This window comes from Bos indicus x Bos taurus, chromosome 11 (genome assembly GCF_003369695.1).
Source record: "Bos indicus x Bos taurus breed Angus x Brahman F1 hybrid chromosome 11, Bos_hybrid_MaternalHap_v2.0, whole genome shotgun sequence".
NCBI classification, from domain to species: domain Eukaryota; kingdom Metazoa; phylum Chordata; class Mammalia; order Artiodactyla; family Bovidae; genus Bos; species Bos indicus x Bos taurus.
Window position 1 is genome coordinate 20,934,288 of NC_040086.1, and position 27,003 is coordinate 20,961,290.

Below are 27,003 nucleotides of genomic sequence, written 5' to 3' on the forward strand. Positions count from 1 at the left end.
CAAACTGTAAAAAGGTTTTTAAATTGGTATTTAACTTTCCTTCAGAGATGAAATTATTAGTTATTAAAGCATCCACTTAGCTGTTAATTTATTTAAGTCTCAAAAAAATAAGACAAAAATAAACAGAAAGCTAACTTTTTTAATAGCAAACTGGTACAAAATGCCTTTCTGCTATAAGGACGGTAATGCCTAAAGGAAAAAAGAGGCTAAGAGGAAGAGAAACTTGATAGCTTGATTGTGTCAGGGGTAAGATCTCTACTTTCAGTGTAACATAACCCAATATCAAAAGCTGTCTCATTGAAATGTTTCCTCACTTTTGTTCAGGCACAGGTTTTCATTTCTCAGTACTAACTGTCACAAATTTTCTGTTTCTCTCCATGGTTCCTCAAACCTCTGATCAGAAAGCCCTGGCCTAGAACATTTAGGTGATAGTTGTTTGCTCGGTACCTGCTTCATTTCCTGTTTTTTTCTCTCATCTAGATACACCAGGTACTAAGCAGAGCAGGATATGACAGTTAGAGGGAATGCTACAAACAATAATGAAAGCAGTTACTCCGAGTCTTAGGCCCATTTGCTCATTTTCATTTCAGCAGGTAAATGATATTATCTCTTGCAAATAACAAAAACAGGGACATGGGCTGTACCATGCCAGGGGACAAGAAAAGGCACCTGGCTCAGTTAGTACTTCCAGCCAGCAAACGTTTGGCCCCCCAAAGCCTTAGGGTTTGGTTTTGTTTTGTTTTTCTAATTAAACTCTTCCCACTACTGAGATTTTGCATTTGCATTATGAGTTTTATAACTTTATATCTAATTTATATCTTTCTAAATCTCATCTCTATTTTTAAAAAAGGCTGAAATATAACAAAGATAAGATTTAGAAAACAGTATGATTCTTTAGGACAAAATGAGAAAAGAGATGAGGTGCTTAAAAGTTCTGCTTCAACTGAGTGCAATACCGCATCAGTTCACACACACACACACAACTCTACTGTAGCAGATGAATTGGCTTGTGACATATTTAAATCAAATTACCTACCCCAAAGCTCATTTTTACAGTGTTCCTACTGACTTTACAGCAGAAAATCACTCTTTAAAAATTTTTTGCTCTAAGAAAATTAGTGGTTGCCTAGGCCTGGGGGTGGAAATAAGAGTAACTGCTGCTGGGTAGGGGGTACTTTCTTTGATAGTAAAAATGTTCTGAGCTTAGATTTGGGTGGTGGTTGCACAACTCTGTGAATATACAGCACCATCGAATTGTACACTTTAAATGGATGAACTTTATGGTTTTGAATTATCTCAATAAAGATTTTTTTTTAATCTGTTCTTGAGGAAGAATCTGGAAGAGAGAAGAGTGCCATAAAAAGAAGTTGCTTGGATATGAGTAATCTCTTTGCTAAAGCTTTAAGGCCAGGAAACAAAGGCCAGACCTGAGGTTTTTGATCCAATATATCCTAATATTTCACCATTTTCTTTCCCCATTTTTCAGCAAGATCCTTCTTCATAATTTATCATATGAATAATCTAACCCAATGGAGCCCTGTGATAGACTTTGGGGACTGACAGCCCATCAGCCAGTCAGAATGTCCTCTCCTCCTGCCCTTTTCCAATATAGGGGCTAGACAGCAAAATAAAATTGACTTTCTGTATTATGGGTTCTGTATCTGTGGATTCAGCATCCATGGATTCAACCAACCTCAGATTGGAAATATTCAAAACTGAAAAAGATTCTAGAAAGTCCCAGAAAGCAAAACTTGAATTTGGCACATGTTGGCAACTACTTACATAGCATTTACATTGTATGGACAACTGTTAACATAGCATTTACATGTATTAGGTATTATGAGTCATCTAGAGATGATTTAAAGTATCAGGGAGGATGTGAGTAGATTACGTGCCAGTACTACACCATTTTGTATAAGGGATTCAAGCATCCACAGATTTTGGTATCCAAAGAAGTCCTGGAACTAATCCCCCAATGACTATGTTTCTTTTTCCATTTTTGCTGCTAGAAGCAACTACGTGACTTTGATCCAGTCAATACAGTGTAAGCAGAACTCTCTCATTTGAGATTTCCGGGGAAGTTTTAGTTCCACATGAAAAGGGATAATTACAACTGGCAGAGCCCTTTTTTCTCTTCCTTCTTCTTCCTACCTAGAAAGCAGGCATGAGACCTGGGGATGCAACAGCCAGTTGGGGACATGAGGGGACAAGCATGAGAAAAAAAACCCATAAGCTAAGGAAGGTAGAGCAGAAACATTTGGTCCTTGTCAACATTTGTCAGCCGCTGTACCAGTGCAGGACTGCTCAGCTCTGGATTTCTCCTTATGTAAGAAAAAAAAAACCTGTTTTTTGTTCACCTACTATTACTTGTTGTTGCAAACAAGTAGTTTGTTGCTGTTGCTGTTCAGTCGCTTTTTAAAGGCACTTTTAAAAGTATAGTTTTCATTTATTTATTTTTGGCTGTGCTGGGTCTTCTCTGCTGTGTGGGCTCTTCTCTGGCTGTGGTAAGCGGGAGCTCCTGTCTAGTTGCAGTGCATGAGCTTCTTGTTGAGGTGGCTTCTCTTGTCGCGGGGCATGGGCTCTAGGGCACACAAGCTTCAGTCATTGTGGCACACGAGCCTTGGTTGCCCTGGGGCATGTGGGATCTTCTTGGACCAGGGATCAAATCCGTGTCCCCTGCATTGGCAGGTGGATTCTTATCCACTGTACCACCAGAGAAGTCCCAAAATCACTTTAAACAAGTCAATTATTAGACTTTTCATATTTAAAAATTATCTAAATATTTCAGTCTCAAAGTGAGTTTATTTTAATGTCCAGGGGCTGCTTCTTGTACGCAAAGAAGTCCATTTATAGTTAATCTGGGTTTAAATTCTTATGCACTTTAATGGATTATACAAATTGGTATATACTTCATTGAATTACACAAAACTGCACAATTTTCCTTAAGCATTTAAGTTTAATTAAAATATTTTATCTTCCTTAAAAAGCTATTACATGCCATACTACAGATCTATGCAAAAATAAAGAAAAAGAAAAGTTGTTTTACAGAGACACATTTGAGCTAGGTCTTAATGAAAGAAGAGAAAGTAAAATTCTATACAGAAGAATACATAAACTCAGAGGCATGAAAGCGTATGATGTGTTAGATGGGCGTGGGAAGCCAGAGCAAAGATGAGGCTAAAAAGCTAACTGAAGTCAAATTGTTCACTTTTATGTATCAGATGAAGCACACTAAAGTTTAAACTTTATCCTGCAGCAAACCGGAAGCTCTTAGAAGTTTTGAAGGGAGTGATGTGATTATGTGTGTATTTCAGAAAGAGAAAAAGCTTGGAGAAGGCCATAGAAGGCCATAGAAGGCTAGTTGAAGACTATTGCACTATAACAAATGAGAGAGGATAAAGGTGATTAAAAACAACAACAACAAAAACCCTGTGCAGATCCTGCAGGAGATCCCAGGGCAGGAGGCCAATGGGAGGATGAAGCAGAGGCTCAGCCGGGAGGAACTGAGAGGAGGCCAGGTCTGCAAGGGAGAGGGTCAGCATTCCTAGGGAGCATTGCCTGGTCTGTTATGAGCCACGTTTTAACTATCTGAGAGTTTGGTTTTGGTTTTTGGTTTGTTTTAATAAAGAGAAACTGAACATACCTGTTAAATTAATTCAATGAGGCCATTACACTGAGGTGGCTCTAATGCCATGGGGCCCTATGTAAGCAAACTGAAATCTAAGCCTGTCAATGCCTCAGTGTTAGGAAATTGAAACCTACAGGCAACCAATCACAAATAGCCAACTAGTTTTTGAGATATAGCCTATCAGGAACCTGGCGGACTGGTGGTTAAGGCTCCACGCCTTCACTGTGCAGGGCTTGGGTTTGATCCCAGGTCAGGGAATCAAGGTCTCAAAAGCTTCATGACACAGCCAAAATATGTGTGTGCATGTGTGTATATATCCAATCAATAATTTCCTTACTTTGCTTCCACTTTTTTCTATAAAAGTATCTCTTCAGGCTCCTATTGGTGGAGTGTTCCTGACTGTTTCTGATTTGGTGCTGCCCAATGGCAATCCTGGTGGCTCAGAGGTTAAAGTGTCTACCTGCAATGCGGGAGACCTGGGTTTGATCCCTGGGTTGGGAAGATCCCCTGGAGAAGGAAATGGCAACCCACTCCAGTATTCTTGCCTGGAGAATCCCATGTATGGAGGAGCCTGGTGGGCTACAGTCCATGGGGTCATAAAGAGTTGGACACGACTGAGCGACTTTACCTTAATGGCAATCCATTTTTGCTCTAACAAACTCTTAAAAAGTTTTAAATGCTTCAGTTTCTATTTTAACATACCTGAAAGGTTTATTAAATTATTGGCATTGTTGTGCTTTAAACCAGATGGGATATTTAATTTATCATCACCACTACCAATAACTAACCAGTAGGTGGGAGCTCTAGAGAAGACCGCATCAGTTATGGACAGAATAGTAGGAAAAATCCATTTTATCTGCGTGACAAAGTTGAATTATACAACTCTGAATCAGAAGCCCACAAAAAAAGTCAAGTCAAAACTACAAATATTTGCTGTTTATGTGCTACACCACCCTGAATCTGTGGGACATCAGCAATTCGGTCATCAGAGGAAACTCCCACTTACGAAGCAAGTACATTTTGGGAGGGCTAGCCCTGGCCCAAACTCTCCAGCTTTCTGCTCCAATCCATGCTTATCAAATGGTCCTTGATTATTAATCCATCATAAAGTTAGTCCATTCTAGAGACTGGCAGCGGAAAAGCATAACCTCCTTTTGAGGAAACAGAATGGGCTTTTGTTTTACACATCAGTGTCTTAACAGTGTAGCTGGTATTAGTCACCCTAAGCAGGATTCATCCTGGGGCTCTCAGTTCAGTTCAGTTCATTCGCTCAGTCATGTCTGACTCTTTGTGACCCCACGAACCACAGCACGCCAGGCCTCCCTGTCCATCACCAACTCCCGGAGTCTGCACAAACCCATGTCCGTTGAGTCAGTGATGCCATCCAACCATCTCATCCTCTGTCGTTCCCTTCTCCTCTTGCCCTCAATCTTTCCCAGCATCAGGGTCTTTTCAAATGACTCAACTCTTCGCATCAGGTGGCCAAAGTAGTGGAGTTTCAGCATCAACATCAGTCCTTCCAATGAACACCCAGGACTGATCTTTAGGATGGACTGGTTGGATCTCCTTGCAGTCCAAGGGACTCTCAAGAGTCCTCTCCAACACCACAGTTCAAAAGCATCAATTCTTCGGCGCTCAGCTTTCTTCACAGTCTAACTCTCACATCCATACATGACCACTGGAAAAACCATAGCCTTGACTAGACAGACCTTTGTTGACATAGTAATGTCTCTGCTTTTCAATATGCTGTCTAGGTTGGTCATGACTTTCCTTCCAAGGAATAAGTGTCTTTTAATTTTATGGCTGCAATCACCATCTGCAGTGATTTTGGAGCCTAGAAAAATAGTCAGCCACTGTTTCCACTGTTTCCCCATCCATTTGTCATGAAGTGATGGGACCGAATGCCATGATCTTAGTTTTCTGAATGTTGAGCTTTAAGCCAACTTTTTCACTCTCCTCTTTCACTTTCATCAAAAGGCTCTTTAGTTCTTCTTCACTTTCTGCCATAAGGGTGATGTCATCTGCATATCTGAGATTATTGATATTTCTCCCGGCAATTTTGATTCCAGCTTGTGCTTCCTCCAGCCCAGCGTTTCTCATGATGTACTCTGCATATAAGTTAAATAAGCAGGGTGACAATATACAGCCTTGACGTACTCCTTTTCCTATTTGGAACCAGTCTGTTGTTCCATGTCCAGTTCTAACTGTTGCTTCCTGACCTCCATACAGGTTTCTCAAGAGGCAGGTCAGATGGTCTGGTATTCCCATCTCTTTCAGAATTTTCCACAGTTTATTGTGATTCACACTTCCATAGCATCATCTTTCAGGATTTGCCTGGGGCTCTAACGAGATGGATTTTCCTTAACACAACATTGTCATTCAACTGTCCTTCAATAGAGAGTTCCCTGGTGGCCTAGAGGTTAGGATTCAGGGCTTTCAACTGACAACGCCAGGTTCAATATCTGGTCAGGAAACTGAGATCCCACAAGCTGTGTGGCAAAGTAAACAAACAACAACAACAAAAAACCTATACTTTAATTAGGAAAAAAAAGACTGAGTCTCTTGCCTGAAAGGCTGAGGACCAGACCTTGGACTCATGGGTGAATCCACACTCTGGTAACCACTTGTCCAGTTTCTCCTGGTGACACCACTGTTTCCCTGCCTTGCCCCTTCATCAATGTCATGTCACAGTGGGGACTCCCACTTGAGATGGAGAAGGACCTACACGGAAGTAGAACAGAGTCTGGCCAGATGCACATTTCCTCTAAGGTCTTGCACCTGTCCCACAACACACTCCAGGAGTGGTGGCCAAGCTGGCCACCCAGTCTCTCATCCCCAGTCTACTTCCTTCTGACCAACTCTTAAAAGTTCTGGCTGCTGACATTTAAACTCCTTCTCCTGCTTATGTCCCCAATTGCTCCCCTTGGATTTGAACTTGGCTGACTCGAAAAGCCTTGGGTGACTCCCTAGCCTGTCTCCCTCTACCTCAACCATGAACTGAAGGGCTACTCTCCCACCAGGCCTATTCTGGCTTTGCTGACAGGACTTAGATGCACAGAACTCTCCAGGACACACTCCTGGAACAACTTGGACTCAACCACGCTAGATGCAGCAAGAGATGTAACAATCCCAGCAATTTCCAGAACCCTTGGCTGGGCTCTTCTACCTCAGGGATTTGAGTTCAGCAAAAAGACAGGGAAACACTCATCAGGACTGGTGATTTCCCAGAGAGGTTCTGAGAAGGTAGCTATTCAGTTAGTAACATTTGTAGGCAAAAGCGTTTCCTACTTGGCAGTCCAGGGCTGCTGTGTCAGCGTTGCCGCTTCCATAGCAATGATTATGGAGTGACTGACACTCGGTACTGTAGCGGCAACTCCAGCTCACAACTAAGTCACACCGGCTCAGCATGTTCCCTTTTAATTACTTACTATTCTGAGGTAGGACTTTCTTGGTGGCTCAGCCAGTAAAATCAATCCTAAAGGAAATCAATGGCACCCCACTCCAGTACTTTTGCCTAGAAAATCCCATGGACGGAGGAGCCTGGTAGGCTGCAGTCCATGGGGTTGTGAAGAGTCGGACACGACTGAGCAACCTCACTTTCACTTTTCACTTTCATGCATTGGAGAAGGAAATGGCAACCCACTCCAGTGTTCTTGCCTGGAGAATCCCAGGGACGGGGAAGCCTGGTGGGCTGCCGTCTATGGGGTCGCACAGAGTTGGACACGACTGAAGCGACTTAGCAGCAGCAGCAGCAGCAAAGGAAATCAGCCCTGCATATTTATTGGAAGGACTGATGCTGAAGCTGAAGCTCAATGCTTTGGCCGACTGTTGCAAAGAGCTGACTCACTGGAAAAGACCTTGATTCTGAGGAAGGTGGAAGGCAGGAGGAGAAGAGGACAACAGAAGATGAGATGGTTGGATGGCATCACCGGCTCAATGGACATGAGTCTGAGCAAACTCTGGGAGATGATGAAGGACAGGGAAGCCTGGTGTGCTGCAGGCCGTGGGGTCTCAAAGAGACACGACTTAGCAACTGAAGAACAACAAAGTCTGAGGTAGAAAGTGGGGCCAGGCAAGGCTGAGTTTGAGTACTAGCCATACATACTTGGCTGCATCTTCTCAAGTCTTGGTTTTCTCAGCCATGAAATTACATTACACTTCCCTCACAGGTAAACCACCTGAGAATGCCTAGCATGCACATACCTGACACAGCAGACACTGACCGATGTTAATTCTGATTCCTTTTTCTGAGATTCTGATTCTAGTCTGAGGCAGAATCTCCAGGATCCTAAAGATCAGCTTCACCTGAGAGTCCTTTGTACTCAGTTGTAATTCTTCCTTGTCTTTAAGTCAGGGGAAGGTGGTAACCTACAGTCAGACTTGGGGCTCTGACTGGACAGGCTTCTAGAAAGGAGTAGTGTTGGGGTTGGGGGTAAGACTAAAGGAAATGCTTACTCCCTGGCTTTCAAACTTCAGTGAGCGTGGGAATCATTTAGGGAGTTTATTAAAATACAGGGACTTCCCTGGTTAGGTCAATGGCTAAGATTCTGAGCCTCCACCTCAGGGGGCACAAGTTTGACCCCTGATTGGGGAACTAAGGTCCTGCATGCACCAAAAAAAAAAAAGAATAAATAAAAATACAGATACTCTGGTCCCTCCCTCAGTGACTGAGAGTCACTGAGAGTCAGATCCAGGAATCTACATTTTTAATACGTTTCCCAGAATATTCTAACATGCACCAAAGTATGAGAATCACTGCCCTGTCTGGAAATTTCTCTTGTCTCCTTCTTGACCTAGTTATTCTGATAGACAGAGTGGGTGCTGGGGTCCAGTTGAGGGCCATGGTATTTAAAAAAAAAAAAATTGGTCTTTATCTCCAGTTCCTGGCACAAAGCTCCCAAATCCTTGGAATTTGAGTGATGAGTTTCTTGAGTAAGGAGTGTCTTGACTGATAAAGGTCTTATGCTAATAGTGATTAGTCTTATGCTAATAAGATAACCCTTGGAGGGGTTTGGTGGGGGGCTAGACAGCTTCAGGATGGGAACTGGTCACAAGAAAAATCAACCAAGTGATTAAAAGGGCTAGACTTTCCACCTCAGCCCCTGACTTCCTCTGGGAGGCAAAAGGGGTGGAGACTGAGTTCAGTCACCAATGGCCAGTAATCATGCCTAGCTAATATAACCTTGATTAAAAACCTAAAAAATAAGTTCCGTGAGCTTCCAGGTTGGTGAACACACTCATGTGGTGGGAAGACAGCATAACAGGAGAGAGCGTGAAAGCTCTGCACCAATCCCCACTCCTCAGCCCTATCCCCTATAACTTGCCCTGTGCATCTGTAGGGGAACCCAGTTGTCTCTTTGGCATGCAGAGTATATTGAACTGAAAACTATCAAGGTCCAAGAGACCCAGGAAGAACTTTTGACCTTCCCCCTAACTGCCTAAGAATATATATAGAGGACTTGCTCCCTGAAGGGCACTATCACCACAGACACCTATAGTATAAAACTAGGTTTGGTTGACAATAGCAAAGTCTGTCAAAACTCCTCCCTGGGTCCTAGTGCCTCTGCCTGGCCCAGCAAACATTTGTTTACTAACAAACATTGCTTGTCCACCTCCTGTCAGTTGTCTTCCTCCCTTTTGAAGTCCCAAACCACTAGCCCCAACATCCTCTTTTGTCTTGAACTGAAGATGGTGTGTAAGCTGAGGACTCTGGCCATTTTGGTGAGTTACTCAGCTTTCCTGGGTCTCTTCCAGGTATACATGTTATTACTTTTTGTTTCATTTTGTTCTGTTAATCTGTCTCAAGTCAATTTAATTCTTAGACTAATCAGAAGAACCTAGAAAGGTAAAGGAAATTTTTTTCCTTCTCTGACACATCTTTTTGGCGGTCCCTCATTTATATTCTCTGTAAGGAACTGGTAGGCATAAGTTGAGGAGTTTTATGTCATTCTAGAATATTAACAATGCTGAGGGGAGCCCATGGGGACTCCCAGATTTGTAGTTAGCCAGCCAGAAGAGTGGGTTTCTCAGGTATCCCATTTGTAGCTGGTTTGAAGTAAGGGCAGTCACATGAGACTGAGCCCCTTAACTCATGGGATCTGACCCTAATTCTTGGTAGATAGGGTGGGAATTGAATTGCTGAGGACCCAATTAGTGTCATAGAATTGGTTGGCATGTGGAAAAACAACATACATTTAGTGCCAAAAGGGGTGTCAGAAAAAACCACTACATACATTCTGTCTCCTCCTGACTTCACCTGGCCCTTGCTTAACCACACTTCTTTACAGAATGTGCTTGAGCCCAGAAGAAACAGTCAATTCCGCTGCAATTCTCTGACCTAAATTCAGTGTTAACCTTTTGAAGAGGGAAAGAAGCGGGGCTAAAATTTTCTCTGTTCAAGCCTACCCAAAAGGAGGGCAGAATTTGCCTATCAGCTTCTGACGTAGACTGTAATCAGTAGCACACCCAGAAGACAGTCTCCAACAAGCCAGGGAGCAAAGGGCCTACTCTACAACAGGGTACAAGCTCATTTACTGGAATCATCCATGGACTAGCTGACTGCCTTAACTCTGGCTGGACCCCACCTGAGCTGCTTCAAAACCTTTTGAACCTGGTCATTTGTGTCTGCCAGACCTCTTCCCTCTAACTAGATTCTCTGCCGCTGTTCCTTCTGGCTATTTTTCAGTGGTCAAGCCTTTCCTCAGGCCTCAAAGTTGCTGCAATAAACTTACTCAGCTATGTCCACTAGAATGTGCCCCAGGAGACCAGGTAAAGTCTTTTCTGATAAGCCTTCCTATCTTGGCCTCACCTCTGAAAGGCCTCCTGTGCTCCCAGAGTTTGATGTTAGAATGCTGTCCCCTCACTTCCTTGCCTTCTCTTCTCTCTTCCTCTTCCTGGAGAATCCACATAGTTTTATCAATCGATGCTACACCTCTTGGTACACCTGGTGGCATACCTGAAATCATTCAAAGGGGGCTCATTCCTAGTTGTTTTTTTTTTTTTTTAATATGTGATAATTTTTGACAAGGATTTCTTCTGCTATAACCCTGCTCAGGACAAAATTAACCTGGTCAATAATTGTCTTACCCACCTGTAGGGAGAGGGACACAGTCAATTTTGTAAGGGAGCTGATGGAGGCCTAATGTGCTGAAGTCCAAGTCGTATGAACTGGCCAAGTGCTTCTACTTTGAGCAGAGGCTCAAGTCTTCCATGAAGGAGAAGCTTCCCTGGGACTAGAAGATTATACTCCAGAGTCACCATTATCTAGAGAAAAACACCTGCCAAATGCACAGTCATCCCAGGAACCTCAACTGAGTGTTACTAAGGAGAGTGCCAGGCAACTCCTAGTCAGCCTTAGGAAATTCTTTATTGTAACTATATTGGGTCAACACTGACTCTTGCAAATCTTTCCCTCCAACTTGGTTCTGTCTCCTCTTCCATGACAGAAATAGCCCTTGTCTGGGCCAACTGACTTGGAGTTTTCAATGTCTTTTATGGGAGACACTTATATGAGGGTTGGGGGGAAATTCTGTGTGGTTTGGGCTCTTCCTCAATCAATGAACACATCACCATCAAAATGGTTCCCAAACCTGTACCACCCACCTCTGGGCATAATAAACTTCTCCAGCTAGAACTTCAGACCTTGCCACACTGATCCTATCCTTGGAGCCTCCAGAACCTTAATCACAAACACACCATTATCTAGAGTAAATTCTCTATCTTCTTCCAGACCCCTGAAAGTCATATGATTCCTTTGTCTTCTCACTTTGGGCAATGCCTTCAAAGTATGGGACTTGTAGTTTGTACTCATAGATTTCTGGCTGTGACCAGTACACACCCAAGCCACAGGCTCAGGTTATTATTATGAAGAAACAGTGGGAGGACTTCCCAGGTATCTTAGTGGTAAAGAATTGGCCAAGCAGGAGATCTGGGTTCCATCTCTGGGTTCACTCCAGTATTCTTGCCTGAGAAATTCCATAGACAGAGGAGCCTGGCAGGCTACAGTCCACGGGGTCGCGAAGAGTCAGATACAACTTAGGGACTAAACCACATACACCACAATAGAATATCTAGAATAAAGTCTATACATTTCCCAACATATCCTAAAGTTTGATATGATTATATGAATGCATTCTGGCCAATGGGAGATGAAGGGAAGTGAAGTATACAACATTTAGTATGTGTCCTTAAAGGGAGGTGGCTCCCTTTTCTCCAGCAGTCCCTATCTCCTCTTCTCTACCCCAGTCCTCTATATGGGGACAAGGCAGCATACCTCATTAGCTAAGTGGACGTTAGGCCACACCCTACAGATGAAGCAACAGGTTAGAGGGAACCTAGGTCCCAGATGACCACATCAAGCAGAACTGCCATCCTAACCTTGGATGACCTGTTGAGACAAGCAATTGTGAGCCTGAGCATCCCTGAACACCCCTTTTGGGTATGCCAGCAGTGCAAGACTTGACTGCTCTTTAGCCAACCATTTTCTGAGTTGAATTTGCAATGAGCAGGCTCAAGAGATAAGGTATTATCTTCTCTCAAACAAAAAGCAGGCTTGCTCTCCCTCACTGTAAAAGTGGTAGATTCCAGTTGACTCTCAAACCCACTGGTCCTTTCATGCTGCCTCCATGGGTTTTGAAGGGCATGAGGAACCAATACCAACATAATGCCCATTCTGCTTGAATGCAGTAAGTAGCTAAATCTTTTGTCTCAGACCTAGGAATCTTGTATCTTCAACCAGCATCTGTGAAACAGTAATTCATTAACTTGCAAACAAAGTAAAATCCTAGAATCTCACTTACCTCCCTCAGGACTGTTTTTAGGAAAGAAGTCAATTTGTATCTCTTTTAAGCCACTATTGTTACATCTTGTCAGAAATTTATTATTTAAGCTGAGCCAAACATGATCTATCCAAAAGCAAGAAACTGTAATAGTGTTGGGACCTCTTGAACAAGTGGTATAGCAGATAGGAATTAAGAAAATGACACTATGTTTCCCGTGATGAGAAGATATGAAAGGGACTGAATCCAAGCTTACTGAATCAGCCTGGCAAAATCATGAGAGTGGATTTTCCACATTTTTTTGAGTAAGATAATCTTAAAAAAAAATTTTTTTTTTTTGGCTGTGCCGCACAGCATCATAGTCCCCTCCCCACCATCAGGAATGAGGCCTGCACCTCCTGCAGTGGGAGGGTGGAGTCTTAACCACGGGACCACCAGAGAAATCCCTTAAAATGTTTTTTGAAAGCTATTTTATGCCAAGAATTATATACACCTGTGAGTTTTGACATAAGATTCCATGTCATGAGAAACGGAGTTCAGATAAACTTGGAGAGCAATTCCCTATCTGACAAGGCAAGGATTAATATCCATCAGGCTAGACTGAATCTGAGCTAGCATTCTCTCTAGGATGTTCAGGGGTTCTCAACCTGTTAGGAACCAGGCCATACAGCAGGAGGTCAGTAGCAAGCTAAGTTTCGTCTGTATTTACAGTCGTTCCCCATCGCCCCCAGATGGGACCGTCTAGTTGCAGGAAAAGAAACTCAGGGCTCCCACTGATTCTGCAATATGGTGAGTTGCATAATTATTTCATTATATATTATAACATAATAACAGAAATAAAGAGCACAATAAATGTAAAGCTCTCAAATAATCTGTAAACCATTTTCCACTGCACCCCATTGGACTGTGAAAAAATTATCTTCCAGAAAATTGTCTTCCACCAGTCCCTGGTGCTTTAAAATGTTGATAGCTCTTGTCCTTTGAATAGCAGCAGAGTAATTGACAATGTTGAGAAAGGTTCAAGCAGGGTTGTATCAATACCACATTAGTCAAGAGAAAAGGCAAAGATGAAACAAGAATAGATGTGAGGATGTGGCAACACCTGCTACTGAAACCACTGACAAAATGTTGAAAGTTCTTTTTTTTTTTTTTTTTTCTGCAACATTTTTAATCTGTAAACTGAACTTTTTATCATGCACAAAAGTCTGTGACATAGGCTTTCTTAGATTAGACCCAGTTTGGCCAACTGAAAATGGAAAATCAGGATTGTTTTTTGTACAGGAAAATTTTCAATAAACCCAAGGAATGTTTTTCACAAGACACAGGCTGGACCGTAAGTTTTGCATCCAAGAGGCTAGGCTGTTGATTTGACTTAATCTTCTCGCACCAAGATTTGCAAAGGAAAGATAAAAGTCAACCAAGACAGTACATTTCAATTTGTTTCGATTGTTTATTAACCAGATTACAATAATAATCCTGGTAGATACCTTAGTTCATCCTTCTAATAAGCCTGTTGATCTGGTCTTCCCTATTGCCAGCATCTCCACCTTCTACAAAATGGGTGGTCTTTTTCTTCATTCCACCTCGTGGAGAAGACAATTTAAAGGGCCACAGGAAGTTGTTTGCTTCTTTGAAACGTTTTCCAACGGTATAGATCTCATGAATCAGATCCTCCATGCAGATGATTCCATATTTCCCAAGAGATTGAGCAATCAATGCGTTGTCAGGGCAATTCGCTTTTTGTTGATTTTGCCGTAACCACGCTTGTAAATCAATTCATTTACAGACTTCAGATTTGGGTACCCCCATGCAATGTATGGCTCCACAATTCTCAGCATGTTAATTGATGCCTTGTTGAGCTTCACAAAGGTGCCGTTGAAGATCTGCCGGAGGCGAAGGAGCTGCAGCACCTTTCGAAACTTTGGGCTCACACCATTGATACCTCTGATCCTGATGACAAACGCCAATTTGGGTTCCGCGGGTACATAGAAGTTACCGGCTTTTCGTGCCATCCTAGCCATTCGAATTTCAGTTCTGTACATCTGCCTGTATTCCTTGTGGTAATGCTTAGCTTTTTCATAGATAAGCTTCCTCCTTGCCTTTCGAAGCATCTTTTGGGCAAACTTCTTTCTCAGTCGCTTGATCTTAAGCTCTGCGAAATTCTTCCGCTTTTTCTTAAGGGTTTCTGGCACAGCAGGAACCTTCTTTTTCTTCTCTTCTGCACCCTCCATGGTTCCAGCCGGGAAAGAGCAAAATGTTGAAAGTTCTTCATGAGAGACATGTATTCTTTTTTTTTTTTTACTTTTCCTTTTTTTTTTTAAATTTTATTTTATTTTTAAACTTTACAATATTGTATTGGTTCTGCCATATATTGAAATGAATCCGCCACAGGCACACACGTGTTCCCCATCCTGAACCCACCTCCCTCCTCCCACCATCCCTCTGGGTCATCCCAGTGCACCAGCCCCAAGCATCCAGTATCATGCATCGAACCTGGACTGGCGACTCGTTTCATATATGATATTATACATATTTCAATGCCATTCTCCCAAATCATCTCACCCTCTCCCTCTCCCACAGAGTCCAAAAGACTGTTCTATACATCAGTGTCTCTTTTGCTGTCTCATACACAGGGTTCTTGTTACCATCTTTCTAAATTCCATATATATGCGTTAGTATACTGTATTGGTGTTTTTCTTTCTGGCTTACTTCACTCTGTATAATAGGCTCCAGTTTCATCCACCTCATTAGAACTGATTCAAATGTATTCTTTTTAATGGCTGAGTAATACTCCATTGTGTATATGTACCACAGCTTTCTTATCCATTCATCTGTGATGGACATCTAGGTTGTTTCCATGTCCTGGCTATTATAAACAGTGCTGCAATGAACATTGGGGTACACGTGTCTCTTTCCCTTCTGGTTTCCTCAGTGTGTATGCCCAGCAGTGGGATTGCTGGATCATAAGGCAGTTCTATTTCCAGTTTTTTAAGGAATATCCACACTGTTTTCCATAGGAGACACGTATTTTGGTGTGTCAAAATATTCTAAATGCTTGAACTCTCTACAAGGACTCCCTATGTAGCTATTTTTTATTTCTAATTTCTAATACCCTAATGACATTACTCTTTTTGGTGAGGACATGTTGTTTTTGCCTGATCAGTATCCATTTTCTCTTTGGAAATAACATCCAGATTTTCCCTTAGGGAATCACCCCTCCCCACTCTCACAGTCCATATTCTTGGGTGAGCCTGACTCCACCTACCAACTACCAGTTAATCAGTTCAGAAGAGCACGTGACTGAGTGCGATTCAATACTGGGACTTTTGTTGATATTATTGGGAATGTGAAGTTTGCTTTATTCTAAGATTGTTGTGTGGGCTTCCCAGGTCACACTAGTGGTAAAGAACCTGTCTGCCAATGCAGGAGATGGAAGAGATGCGGGTTCGATCCCTGGGTCAGGAAGATCCCCTGGAGGAGGGCATGGCAACCCACTCCAGTATTCTTGCTTGGAGAATCCCACAGACAGATGGGCTACAGCTCATAGGGTTGAAAAGAGTCAGACATGACTGAATCAACTTTGCACACACGCAAGATTGGAATACAGGATGATATAAGCCTGGGGATACTAGAAATCATAGATAGAAAAGGAATGCTGAGACAAGGGCCAACATTGTGGAAAACAGAAACAAGAGGAAGAGAAATACCAGGTCCTAATGACATAGTTTTAGTCCAGATCCAGCCATGCCTGAACATGCCTGAACATCTTTAGAGTTTTCGCTGTTAGTCAATAAATTCCCTTTTTTGCCTAAGCCAAGCTTGAGTTGGTTTATACTTTTCAGAAATAAAAAACATTCTGACTTTTGAGAGTATTGCTATCACAAAAGATTCCTAGAAGTAGCTACTTAGTCTGTATAAAAGAAAATAATGTGTTCAGGCTAGCTGTGGCCCCAGAATTTATATAAATAGGTGTTATAGTTAAATCAGAGGGAATGGATGAGGGACTTGTTTTAAAGCTGCTTTACATAATTTGCTTAAACTTCTATTAGTCATATCAAAGAATGGGAGGAAGAAAAGACCCAACCAACCCTCCAGGCCAGTCCCTTGGCACCACCACTGACTCAAACTAAAGTGAAAGTGAAGTTGCTCAGTCGTGTCCAACTCTTTGCAACCCCACGGACTGTAGCCTAACAGGCTCCTCCGTCCATGGGATTTTCCGAGTAAAGATCAATCACCAAAGTTTACAGAGCACTATAGGGTTTAATCCATATCTGACTATCAGTGTTTACCAGGGGCATTTTGATAGAGTGCTCTGGATTCAAATCCTAGCTGTACAATTTACCAACCTAAATGACTCTAGACTAATGTCTTGAATGCTGGGATATCTAGTGTGCTTTATAAAATTTTGCATTTGACATAAATGATATGGGCTTCCCTGGTAGCTCAGTGGTAATGAATTCACCTGCCAATGCAGTAAAAGCCAGTTCAATCCCTGGATCAGAAAGATCCTCTAGAGAAGGAAATGGCAACCTACTCGAGTGTTCTTGCCTGGGAAATCCCATGGATAGAGGAACCTGGCAGGCTACACAATCTACGGGATTGCAAAGAGTCAGACATGATTTAGCAACTAAACAACAACAATAAATGATGTATCTGTATCCTTCTGCCACTGATCTTTTTCTCCCTTAAGTATCATAATTATGAAATACATGCTTGAGGTCCTGCAGAGCCTGTTATGCTTCATTTCCTTTTATGCTATATTCCATTATGGAATATGGATCTACCACAATATTTTTATTCCTTTTTCAATTGACAGACCTTACGTTGTTTCCAAATTCTCATTCTTTTGGGGCTTCCCTGGCGGTATAGTGGTTAAGACTTTGCCTTTCAATGCAGTGGGTGCAGGTTCTATTCCTGCTAAGATCCCACATACCGAATGGCCAAAAAAAACAAAACATAAAACAGAAGCAATATTGTAACAAATTCAATAAAGACTTTATAAATTGTCCACATTAAAAAAAAAATCTTTAAAAAAACAACAAAAATAAATTTTCACTTTTTTAGCAAATTTTCACTTTTATGCATACTACGGCCATAAATATTTTTGTGCCTATATGCAAAAGATCATCTATGGTATATTACAAGGAATATAATTGTTGGGTTATGGACCATTGATGAGTTATATGCAATTTGATTTTACTAGATATTGATGAGTTGTCCTCAAGAGTGGTTATATGAATTGAGACTTTCACCAGCTTTGTATTGATATAAGAGATGTTTCTCATCCTTTCTGGCACTCAAACATTCACTCAGCAAATATTTTTTAGTTATCTGCTAATCTGTCCTGGGTACTGGGATTTCCTGCTCTCTTGGAGCTTCATTTTCTTGGCAGGAGACATAATAACAAATAAAAAATGAATATATAAAGGGTCCAGAAGTGATGAGTGTCTTGTTTCCAAGGTCTTTGGGTGCCAAGGACTAGTTCTTCTCCTTGGGCCCTTCTTTAACTACAGTAAGTGAATACAATGCCATCTTGAACCTACTTTCAGAAACTGATTTTTTAAAACTTGTAATTACCATAAAATTAGAAGATGACTAGTTTACATTGATGTAATGTTTTAGAGTTCAGTTAGTGCTTTGGAATCCATGTTATCAGTTAACCATAATACTAGCAGCATATAAGGAAGTGGCCAAATGCCCCTATCTCTGTAGTCAAGCTGCCCAGGATCAAATCTTGGTTTCCTGGCTTATAATCACATGATCTTGCACAAGTTACTTTATCTCTCTAAGCCTCAATTTCTGTTTGAGATGATAGTGTTGACTCATAGGGGTGCTTAATGTGGTGCTCAGTAAATTTTTAACACTTTATTTACTATGCTATGCTATGCTAAGTCACTTCAGTCGTGTCTGACTCTGTGTGACCCCATAGACGGCAGCCCACCAGGCTCCCCCATCCCTGGGATTCTCCAGGCAAGAACACTGGAGTGGGTTGCCATTTACTTCTCCAATGCATGAAAGTGAAAAGTGAAAGCGAAGTTGCTCAGTCGTGTCCGACTCTTAGAGACCCCATGGACTGCAGCTTACCAGGCTCCTCCATCCATGGGATTTTCCAGGCAAGAGTACTGGAGTGGGGTGCCATTGCCTTCTCTGACTTTATTTACTAGTGATCGATTAATAATTGGATGGGTCAATCATGTGATATTCCCATTTTATAGATGAGAAAACTGAGGCCCAGAGTGGCTGAATAAACTGCCCAGACAGTAAGTGCTGGTGCCTCATGAACTCAGGTTCTCTGGCACCAGCATGATAAAGAATGCACCTGCAATGCGTGAGACCTGGGTTGGATCCCTGGGTTGGGAAGATCCCCTGGAAGAGGGCATGGCAACCCACTCCAGTATTCTTGCCTGGAGAATCCCCATGGACAGAGGAGCCTGGCAGGCTACAGTCCATGTGGTAGCAAAGAGTCAGACACGACTGAGTGACAAAGCATAGCATATATGTATGTATATCAGGTATTCATTCAATAGTTATTTATTGAGCAGCTAAAATTGCCTGTCATTGTGCTTGGAGGCAGGAAATTCTAAAATATTCCCACTATGGTGGATCATCTTTGGGCAGGCCTGATCACAGCTATCTGAGGCCAGTCTCAGGACTTTGTTTCATCTGGCATTGACTAAATTCATGAACTGAATTTTGAAGATTTTTACTTACGTTTTTATGGAGGATAGAGATGAACATCACCTGACTTTAGATTGTAAATATCTTGAAAGCAAGGGTCATATTTTACCTACCAATGTACAATCAGCACTTAGCACAGTGCCCGGTATATATTCATTGACTATTTGATAAATGAACATGTCATACAGCAAAGTTTAATCTATCTTCCTCAACAACTTACCAGTCTCCATAATACATTCCCCAGCAGCTATTTCAAAATCGTTGATGAAATGGAGAGGAATTGAACTGTGAAGAAGCCTACCTCTCTTGAGCTTGATGCCATTCTCCCAGGTATGTGTGGCTTCCAGATTCAAGTAGTTTTCATCTGAAACCAAATATAGTGTTGTTTGGGTTACAAATATATATATATAAGTCAAAAATTGAAAAAAAAGTTGCTCAGTCGTGTCCGACTCTTTGCAACTCCATGGACTGTATGTAGCCTACCAGGTTCCTTTGTCCATGGAGTTTTCCAGGAAAGAATACTGGAGTGGGTTGCCATTTCCTTCTCCAGGAAATCTTCCTGACCCAGGGATCGAACTCACGTCTCCTGCAATGTAGGCAGATGCTTTACCATCTGATTTACCAGGGAAGTCCCAAAAAATTGACTCAGGGAGCTAATAGTTGAGTAAAAAGTAACAACAACAAAATGTATTCATGGAGAGATAAGGAATGATCGAAGATAGTACATACTGAGTGTCTGATGAAAAGAAATGATAATAAACATTATTGGAATTCTGAGCAAGGAGAAAGGAAATAGGAGGGTGGTAATGTATCAGTCTGACTGAAAAGCTATTTTAGGTCTCCTTATTGACAAACTGTGAGGTATTGTGAGTTGGTTTTATTACTACATCTCAGAGAGTTTACTATCATATTTTTTTTTTTTCTTATTGGCCATGCTGCCCAACTTGTGGGATCTTGGCTCCTTGCCAGGGATCGAACCCAGGCTGTGTGAATGAAAGTGCAGAATCTTAACCACTGGATCACCAGGACTTTGGGGAGTTTGCTCTGCGTAGCAGCCTGTCAACAGCTTAAGGTTTTGGAGCCTTGATCTTCATGGGCTTAGGGTCTGATGGGCCCACTTCAGACCACCACTTCTACACTTCTGTGTAGAAGGAGGAGGTGGGGCCCAGAGACCAAGATTCCTCATTCCTGACCTCCTAGCACTCAGCTTTGGGGACTAACCTCCATCTGTGAAGAAAAACAGACCTTATACTTGACCTATTCTCCCTATACCTCACTCTCTGGTGGAAAGAAAAGGTATTCTCTGTAACTCCTCTTTGACATAACTATCACAATTCTTACACTCTTTGTCTCATAACCAAACCCTTAGCCTCTACCCTCCAAGTAAAAATAAATATCCCCTAAAACTTGACAGTGCTTCACTCTCAAAATTACTACTTTGTTTTTAACCCAATCCAACATTTGGGACAGAGAAGGCAATGGCAACCCACTCCAGTACTCTTGCCTGGAAAATCCCATGGACGGAGGAGCCTGGTAGGCTGCAGTCCATGAGGTCGCTGAGAGTCGGACACGACTGAGCGACTTCACTTTCACTTTTCACTTTCATGCATTGGAGAAGGAAATGGCAACCCGCTCCAGTGTTCTTGCCTGGAGAATTCCAGGGACGGGGGAGCCTGGTGGGCTGCCGTCTATGGGGTCGCACAGAGTCGGACACGACTGAAGTGACTTAGCAGCAGCAGCAGCAGCAGCATTTGGGATGGAGAATATTTCTTTAGATTTAAATGGCTTCCTCTTTTTTTAAGTTCACAGATATTCCTATAAAGTATTACTGTAGGACTAGGAAAATAAGACACTTTGGTAAGAAAAAATCAAGATTTGTGCCTGACAGCTGACTTAGCACAAAGTGGGACACTATGTTAAACCGTTCAAACCTAAAGGAAAATTGAGGCTGTTAGAGAGGCATCATGGTATGTTTCATTTTCTACCAAGCCAAGTTACAAGACACCCACAGTGATACTTGGCTTTGGCCATCCAAATGCATTTGTTTATTTCTGTGACAACATGAGCTTGGCAGAACATTGAGAACCGGTGGCTGAGAAAAGAAAATTTGGTCTTCTTGCTCACAGAAGAGATTCTAAGTCATCCTTGCTAATACAGCATTGCCAAAAGGGCTTATGTATGAATCAGACAAAAATGTTAAGTGGGCTGATGAGGGTGGCAGAGTTTATGAGAATTTCTGATGGAGCAGCACTAAGAGTGCCTAGCCATTATTGTGTAAGTGCAGTACAGTCTATAATTTGACTTGTTTGGGTCTTTTTGTTATTATATGTTATGCTTCACTGAAGCTTGTTGCAAGTTCTCTTTTTCCCTTTTCTATCAGAACTCCCTTGATTCATGAATGAGAATTGAGGCTTTGTGACAAGAATGTTAAATATTCCTTCAAACTACACAGACATGACTGAGAGACAGTTTTGTTTTATTAGCACTTGATTCCCAGAGCGTGATCCCAATTCTCCCAATTCCCTAGACATAGGTGTATTTTGGCCTTCACCATAGTCTAGCTGGCCTCCTAGGCTGCTGCTGCTGCTGCTAAGTCGCTTCAGTCGTGTCCGACTCTGTGTGACCCCATAGATGGCAGTCCACGAGGCTCCCCCGTTCATGGGATTCTCCAGGCAAGAACACTGGAGTGGGTTGCCATTTCCTTCTCCAATGCATGAAAGTGAAAAGTGAAAGTGAAGTCTCTCAGTTGTGTCCGACTCTTCGCAACCCCATGGACTGCAGCCTACCAGGCTCCTCCGTCCATGGGATTTTCCAGGCAAGAGTACTGGAGTGGGTTGCCATTGCCTTCTCCGAACTCAGTAGTAAAGAATCTGCCTGCCAAGCAGGAGACCCAGTTTTGGGAAGATACCCGGGAGAAGGAAATGGCAACCCGCTCCAGTATTCTTGCCTGAAGAATCACATGGACAGAGGAGCCTGGCAGGTCCTGGCAGCTACAGTCCATGGGGCCACAAAGAGCTGGACATGATTAAACAACTGATCACACATTGTCTAGCTGGATCCCCTCTGAAGTATCTAGAAACCAAAACAAAAGCAGTATCAAGCAAAGATGAGATGAGTATATAGACAGTCAAGTAAAACATGTTGTTAGGATTCCAGAATCCTTCCCCTTCCTAGGCCCAGTACTGTCTGGACAGATTTAGCAAAGAAATACCAGGCCCCTGTATTTTATCTGACAATCCTAATAAGGCCTTTCATATCTCTATTCTAGTCCTCTGCCATCAGTGGGGGAAGAAAAACCAAAACCATCTGAGATTAGTCATCAAAACCTGGAGCAATATTTCTCAAGGTCTGGTTCCAGATAGACTGCATTAAAATACCATGAGGAATCTGTGAGAAAAGGAGATTCCTGAGTTTCACCCTAGACTCACAGAATCAGAAACTCCAGGTATGGGCCTGGGGATATGTATTTTTTTTTAAATCTCTATAGATAATTCTGAGGCACATCAAAGCCTAACAATTATCCATGACCTCTGTCTCTTTTCAAGCAGTATATACTTAAAACATTTTTCTGCTTACGGAAAGGAGATAATAAAAGTACTGCGTGTTCACTCACTCAATTGGGTCTGATTTTTTTCGACCCTATGGACTGTAGTCCACCAGGCTCCTCTGTCCATGGAATTTTCCAGGCAACAATACTGGAGTAGGTTGCCATTTCCTTTTCCAAGGCATCTGTCTGACCCAAGGAACCTGCCTCTCCTTCATTGGCAGGCGGATTCTTTACCACTGAGTCACCTGGGAAGCAATCAAAGTACAGTATCTGACATTTATTAGGACCTTAATAAATATTCATCCTTAATCCCTTTTTAAAGGAACTTTGGATTTTAGGAATAAGAGTGGGTATATACCCAAGGTCCTTGCCCAGTTCCCTGAGGAAAAGAAAGTCAGAGACTGCCTCTATATAAACTATGTCCTCATCTCTACATGGGACCCCGTGCAGGCTGCTACTCCAGGCTGGTAGTCTGGAGAGCCTCTCCGCAGTGGCTCCAGCAGAAACACCTCAGAGCTGTTTGTGTGGGACAAACAGAATGGATCCTCAGTCAGTGTCCAGAGAAACCTGCCGTTATTTACCCCTTTTCTAAATTAGCTTTGTACTTCTTTCCCACTGGGTCAAAGAGTTAAAAATCAAAATTTCCCCCCAAGATCTCCTCCCTTCACTATTCCTAATTCTCATCTCTTCATTTTTCAGCGTCTTATCTGAAAGTCAGCCACCATTAACGGATGTCTTTGCTTGTTGAGAACCTCGTGCCGGAAAAACGGTAGAACACTGCAGATTCAGGATTTCGGTTTAGAAAGACTACAGGCCCCAAAATGCAATTTCACATTCCAAAAACTACCATTCCCAACATGCAGTGCAGTCAGGGTTCCAAAAGAAAAGAACTGACTGGAAGTTGCCAGCCTAGCTGGAAACTTTGCCTTCCCTCAGGCAGAGGAATGATTTAGAGAAGTCCCAGAGGATATTTTTTGCAGGAGTGGTCACTCCCTAAATCCAGGCAAGAAAGGGGAGGAGTGTGGGCCGCGTCCCGCCCCTTCTCCAGTAAATTTCAGCGGCTACAGGTTTAGCGGCGGGAGTTCGAAGGACTTGGAGCAGCTGCACACCCTGAGCTTAGCATGGTTTCGGTGACCAGAGCCGTGTTTGGAGACCTGCCCCTGGGAGCAGGGACAGTGGAGAAGTTCCAGCTGCAGTCAGACCAGCTGAGAGTGGACATCATCTCCTGGGGCTGCACCATCACAGCCCTGGAGGTCAAAGACAGGCAGGGCAGAGCCTCAGATGTGGTGCTCGGCTTTGACGAGTTGGAAGGTGGGTTGAATTCCGCCCCGGGCTGCCGACGGGCCCCAGGCCCGCCGCGCACACTGCCCCACACCAGCAGCCAGGGATGCGGGGACCGAGAGGAAGTACCGAGCTTGTGACCGCTTGGATCCGGCTGACTCAGTGTGTTGTGATCCAGTGTTTGGGAAAAGACAAAGTGAATAGAAACTGCGTAGAACTTAGCTTCCGGTTATACATTCAGGCTTTGCCCTAATTAAAAAGTCAGTTGAGGGAAAGATAAAACTTCAGCAACCCTGGAGCGATCTTTGAACTGCGTGATCTCAGAGGGCGGGAGAGGAGACCTACAGGCTGGAGGGGGTGTGGCTCCCAGCTCTTTCTCTTGCCATTTCTGAAGAAGGGGAAAAAAAATCAAAGACGTGCGTCTTCTACTTCCTTTCTGCTTGATCAGATTCTCTTTGAGGTCTGGTTGTTTCAGAAATGCTCAGTAAGGTAAGCTCAGCGGGTGCAGAAGCTTATCTGCTTTAACTATGTACTGAAAGAACATGGAAGACCAACTTACTGTCAAGAAATGAGTCTCCTTATAACTGGGATGGATTTTATTTTGCAGGAATCCATGACAGCTAAGAACGTGTATTAATTCATGCATTCACTCATTGTTGATTCAGTTATCTCATTCCAGGAGACAGGTCCCTGCCCTCATGCAGCCTGCAGTTTAGATGTGGAGATATACCTTAGTCAAATAATGGCATAAACAAATAATTAAAACTGCAATTTCACTGGGGCAAAGGAAAATGTACATAGTGCTTGCTGTCTCTTGGCACACTGAATAGCTAGAGAGAAAAAGAGATCAAAATAAAGTTAGCAAAGGGCAACTGCTTGAGAATTAATTCTCTGCTCGGTGGTAAACGTGTGGACAAAATCTGTTAGAGAGGAGGTTTGAGGTTTTCCTTTAGGTGTGTGTCTTTCTGTCTGTTTGCTTCTTTAGCAACATAGCCCAGGATGGGAGGTCAACAGAAAACAGAATTGGTTTTCCCTTAGCAGACTGAAATTGGCTCTTCATTTCCTTAACAAAAATGTTTTCTAAATATTCCTGAGGATTCTATTCCTTGCCCTCTGGTTGGTTGTCTTTAACTACCTTGGAGCCTCCACAGCTTGGCTTGGAGAAGCTGTAGGTAACATTCAGCAGAATTTCTTTGGTAATTTCAGCAAGCCTATTATAGGAGACTCTGGTAGGAAGGTACAGGGACTGGGATAATCAGCTCCACTTTCCCCTTACTCTCTACATCCCTTTCAGTTTCTGGATGTTCCTATCTCCTGTCTTCAGAGTCAGAAGGCAAGAGAGTTGACAAGTGGCAAAAGAATGCTTTAGACTCACTTTTGCTGAGTCATCTCTCTGTTAGCATAACCATTTGCTCAGAGGAAACAGAATCACAGAGATTACTTAACTGGTGCAAAATTGCCCGTGGAGTCCAAGGAGAATTGGATACACACACTCATTTCTTACTAGTTTTAATTATTTTTTTAATTAATAGTATTTATTTGCTTGTTTTACTGGGTCCTAGTTGTGGCACTCAGGATCTTCGATCTCTGTTGCAGCATGCAAACTCTTAGTTGCGTCATGTGGGGTGTATTTCCCGACCAGGGATCAAACCTGGGCCCCCTGTATTGGGAGCGTGGTGTCTTAGCCACTGGACCACCAGGAAAGTTCCTAATTTTAGTTCTGATATAAGAGTCACATGGATCTGAAAACAAAAGGCATCTTTGCACAGTTCATACGAAAAGTGTGCCATGATGATGATATGGCACCTGGGAAGCACCAGATTCTTAGTAGGCATAGTGATAGTGATAGTGATAGTGAAGTCGCTCAGTCGTGTCCAGCTCTTTGCGACCCCATGGACAGTAGCCAACCAAGCTCCTCCGTCCATGGCGTTTTCCAGGCAAGAATACTGGAGTGGGTTCCCATTTCCTTCTCCAGGGGATCTTCCCGACCCAGGGATCGAACCTGGGTCTCCCGCATTGTAGGCAGATGAATTTTGTGAGTGCAGTAATGTTGAATACGTTATCTCTGTGAGTCTGAGTTTTGTGGGAGTCTAGGTGAAAGAAATCCACCCCAGTACTCTTGCCTGGAAAATCCCGTGGACGGAGGAGCCTGGTAGGCTGCAGTCCATGGAGTCACTAAGAGTTGGACACGACAGAGTGACTTCACTCTGACTTTTCACTTTCATGCATTGGAGAAGTAAATGGCAACCCACTCCAGTGTTCTTGCCTGGAGAATCCCAAGGATGGGGGAGCCTGGTGGGCTGCCATCTATGGGGTCGCACAGAGTCGCACATGACTGAAGCGACTTAGCAGCAGCAGCAGCAGGAGGTGAAATAAAGTATTATCCCCAAATGTTCTTAAAAGGGAGAAAAAAAATAGATCCCCTTGGATTACAGTGATCTAGCTTTTATTGACTGTATTGCCCCCCACCCCATGTTATTAACATATCTTGAGAAAGTTAAATGGCATTCTTTTGTCGGCATCCATGACTGGGGCCACAAAATGCCAGGTCGAATTAAAGCATCTAAGGTATATTCTGCTGCTGCTGCTGCTGCTGCTAAGTTGCTTTAGTTGTGTCCAACTCTCTGCGACCCCATAGACGGCAGCCCACCAGGATCCCCCATCCCTGGGATTCTCCAGGCAAGAACACTGGAGTGGGTTGCCATTTCCTTCTCCAGTGCGTGAAAGTGAAAAGTGAAAGTGAAGTCTCTCAGTTGTGTCCGACTCTTCACAACCCCATGGACTGCAGCCTACCAGGCTCCTCCGTCCATGGGATTTTCCAGGCAAGAGTACTGGAGTGGGGTGCCATTGCCTTCTCCGAAAGTATATTCTAGATACTGAGAATTCCCTGGTGGTCCAGTAGTTAGGACTCCGAGCTTCTGTTCCACTTGAAGGGGCACAGATTCCATCCCTGGTCGGGGAACTAAGATCCTGCAAGCTGTGTGGCACATCAAAAAAAATAGTGAAGTATTCCAGGTGCTGGATTGAGAGAGACATTTTCAACCTTATGCTATAATTTAGATAATTTAATGGTTTATTTAAAAAGGAAAGCA

The 27,003-nt window shown here is 42.9% G+C and overlaps 1 protein-coding gene and 1 pseudogene across 5 annotated transcripts in view; one reads left to right on the forward strand and one right to left on the reverse strand.

The window, feature by feature from the left end:
* Window positions 1-13,831: 13,831 nt before the first annotated feature.
* On the reverse strand, window positions 13,832-14,655 carry LOC113901113 (annotated as a pseudogene). The gene has a single exon (XR_003513307.1). The product of XR_003513307.1 is annotated as a 60S ribosomal protein L7 pseudogene (transcript).
* An 8,844-nt stretch (window positions 14,656-23,499) lies between these two features.
* The window catches only part of GALM (galactose mutarotase), a 54,657-nt gene continuing 51,153 nt past the window's right edge, over window positions 23,500-27,003 (forward strand). The window contains exon 1 of one of the 4 annotated variants that reach the window (XM_027555049.1): window positions 23,500-23,941. In XM_027555049.1, the coding sequence (XP_027410850.1) occupies window positions 23,752-23,941 (190 nt within the window). In that variant the 5' untranslated portion in view covers window positions 23,500-23,751. The remainder of the gene's footprint in view (window positions 23,942-27,003) is intronic. The other 3 variants (XM_027555046.1, XM_027555047.1, XM_027555048.1) reach the window with 3 other exon arrangements.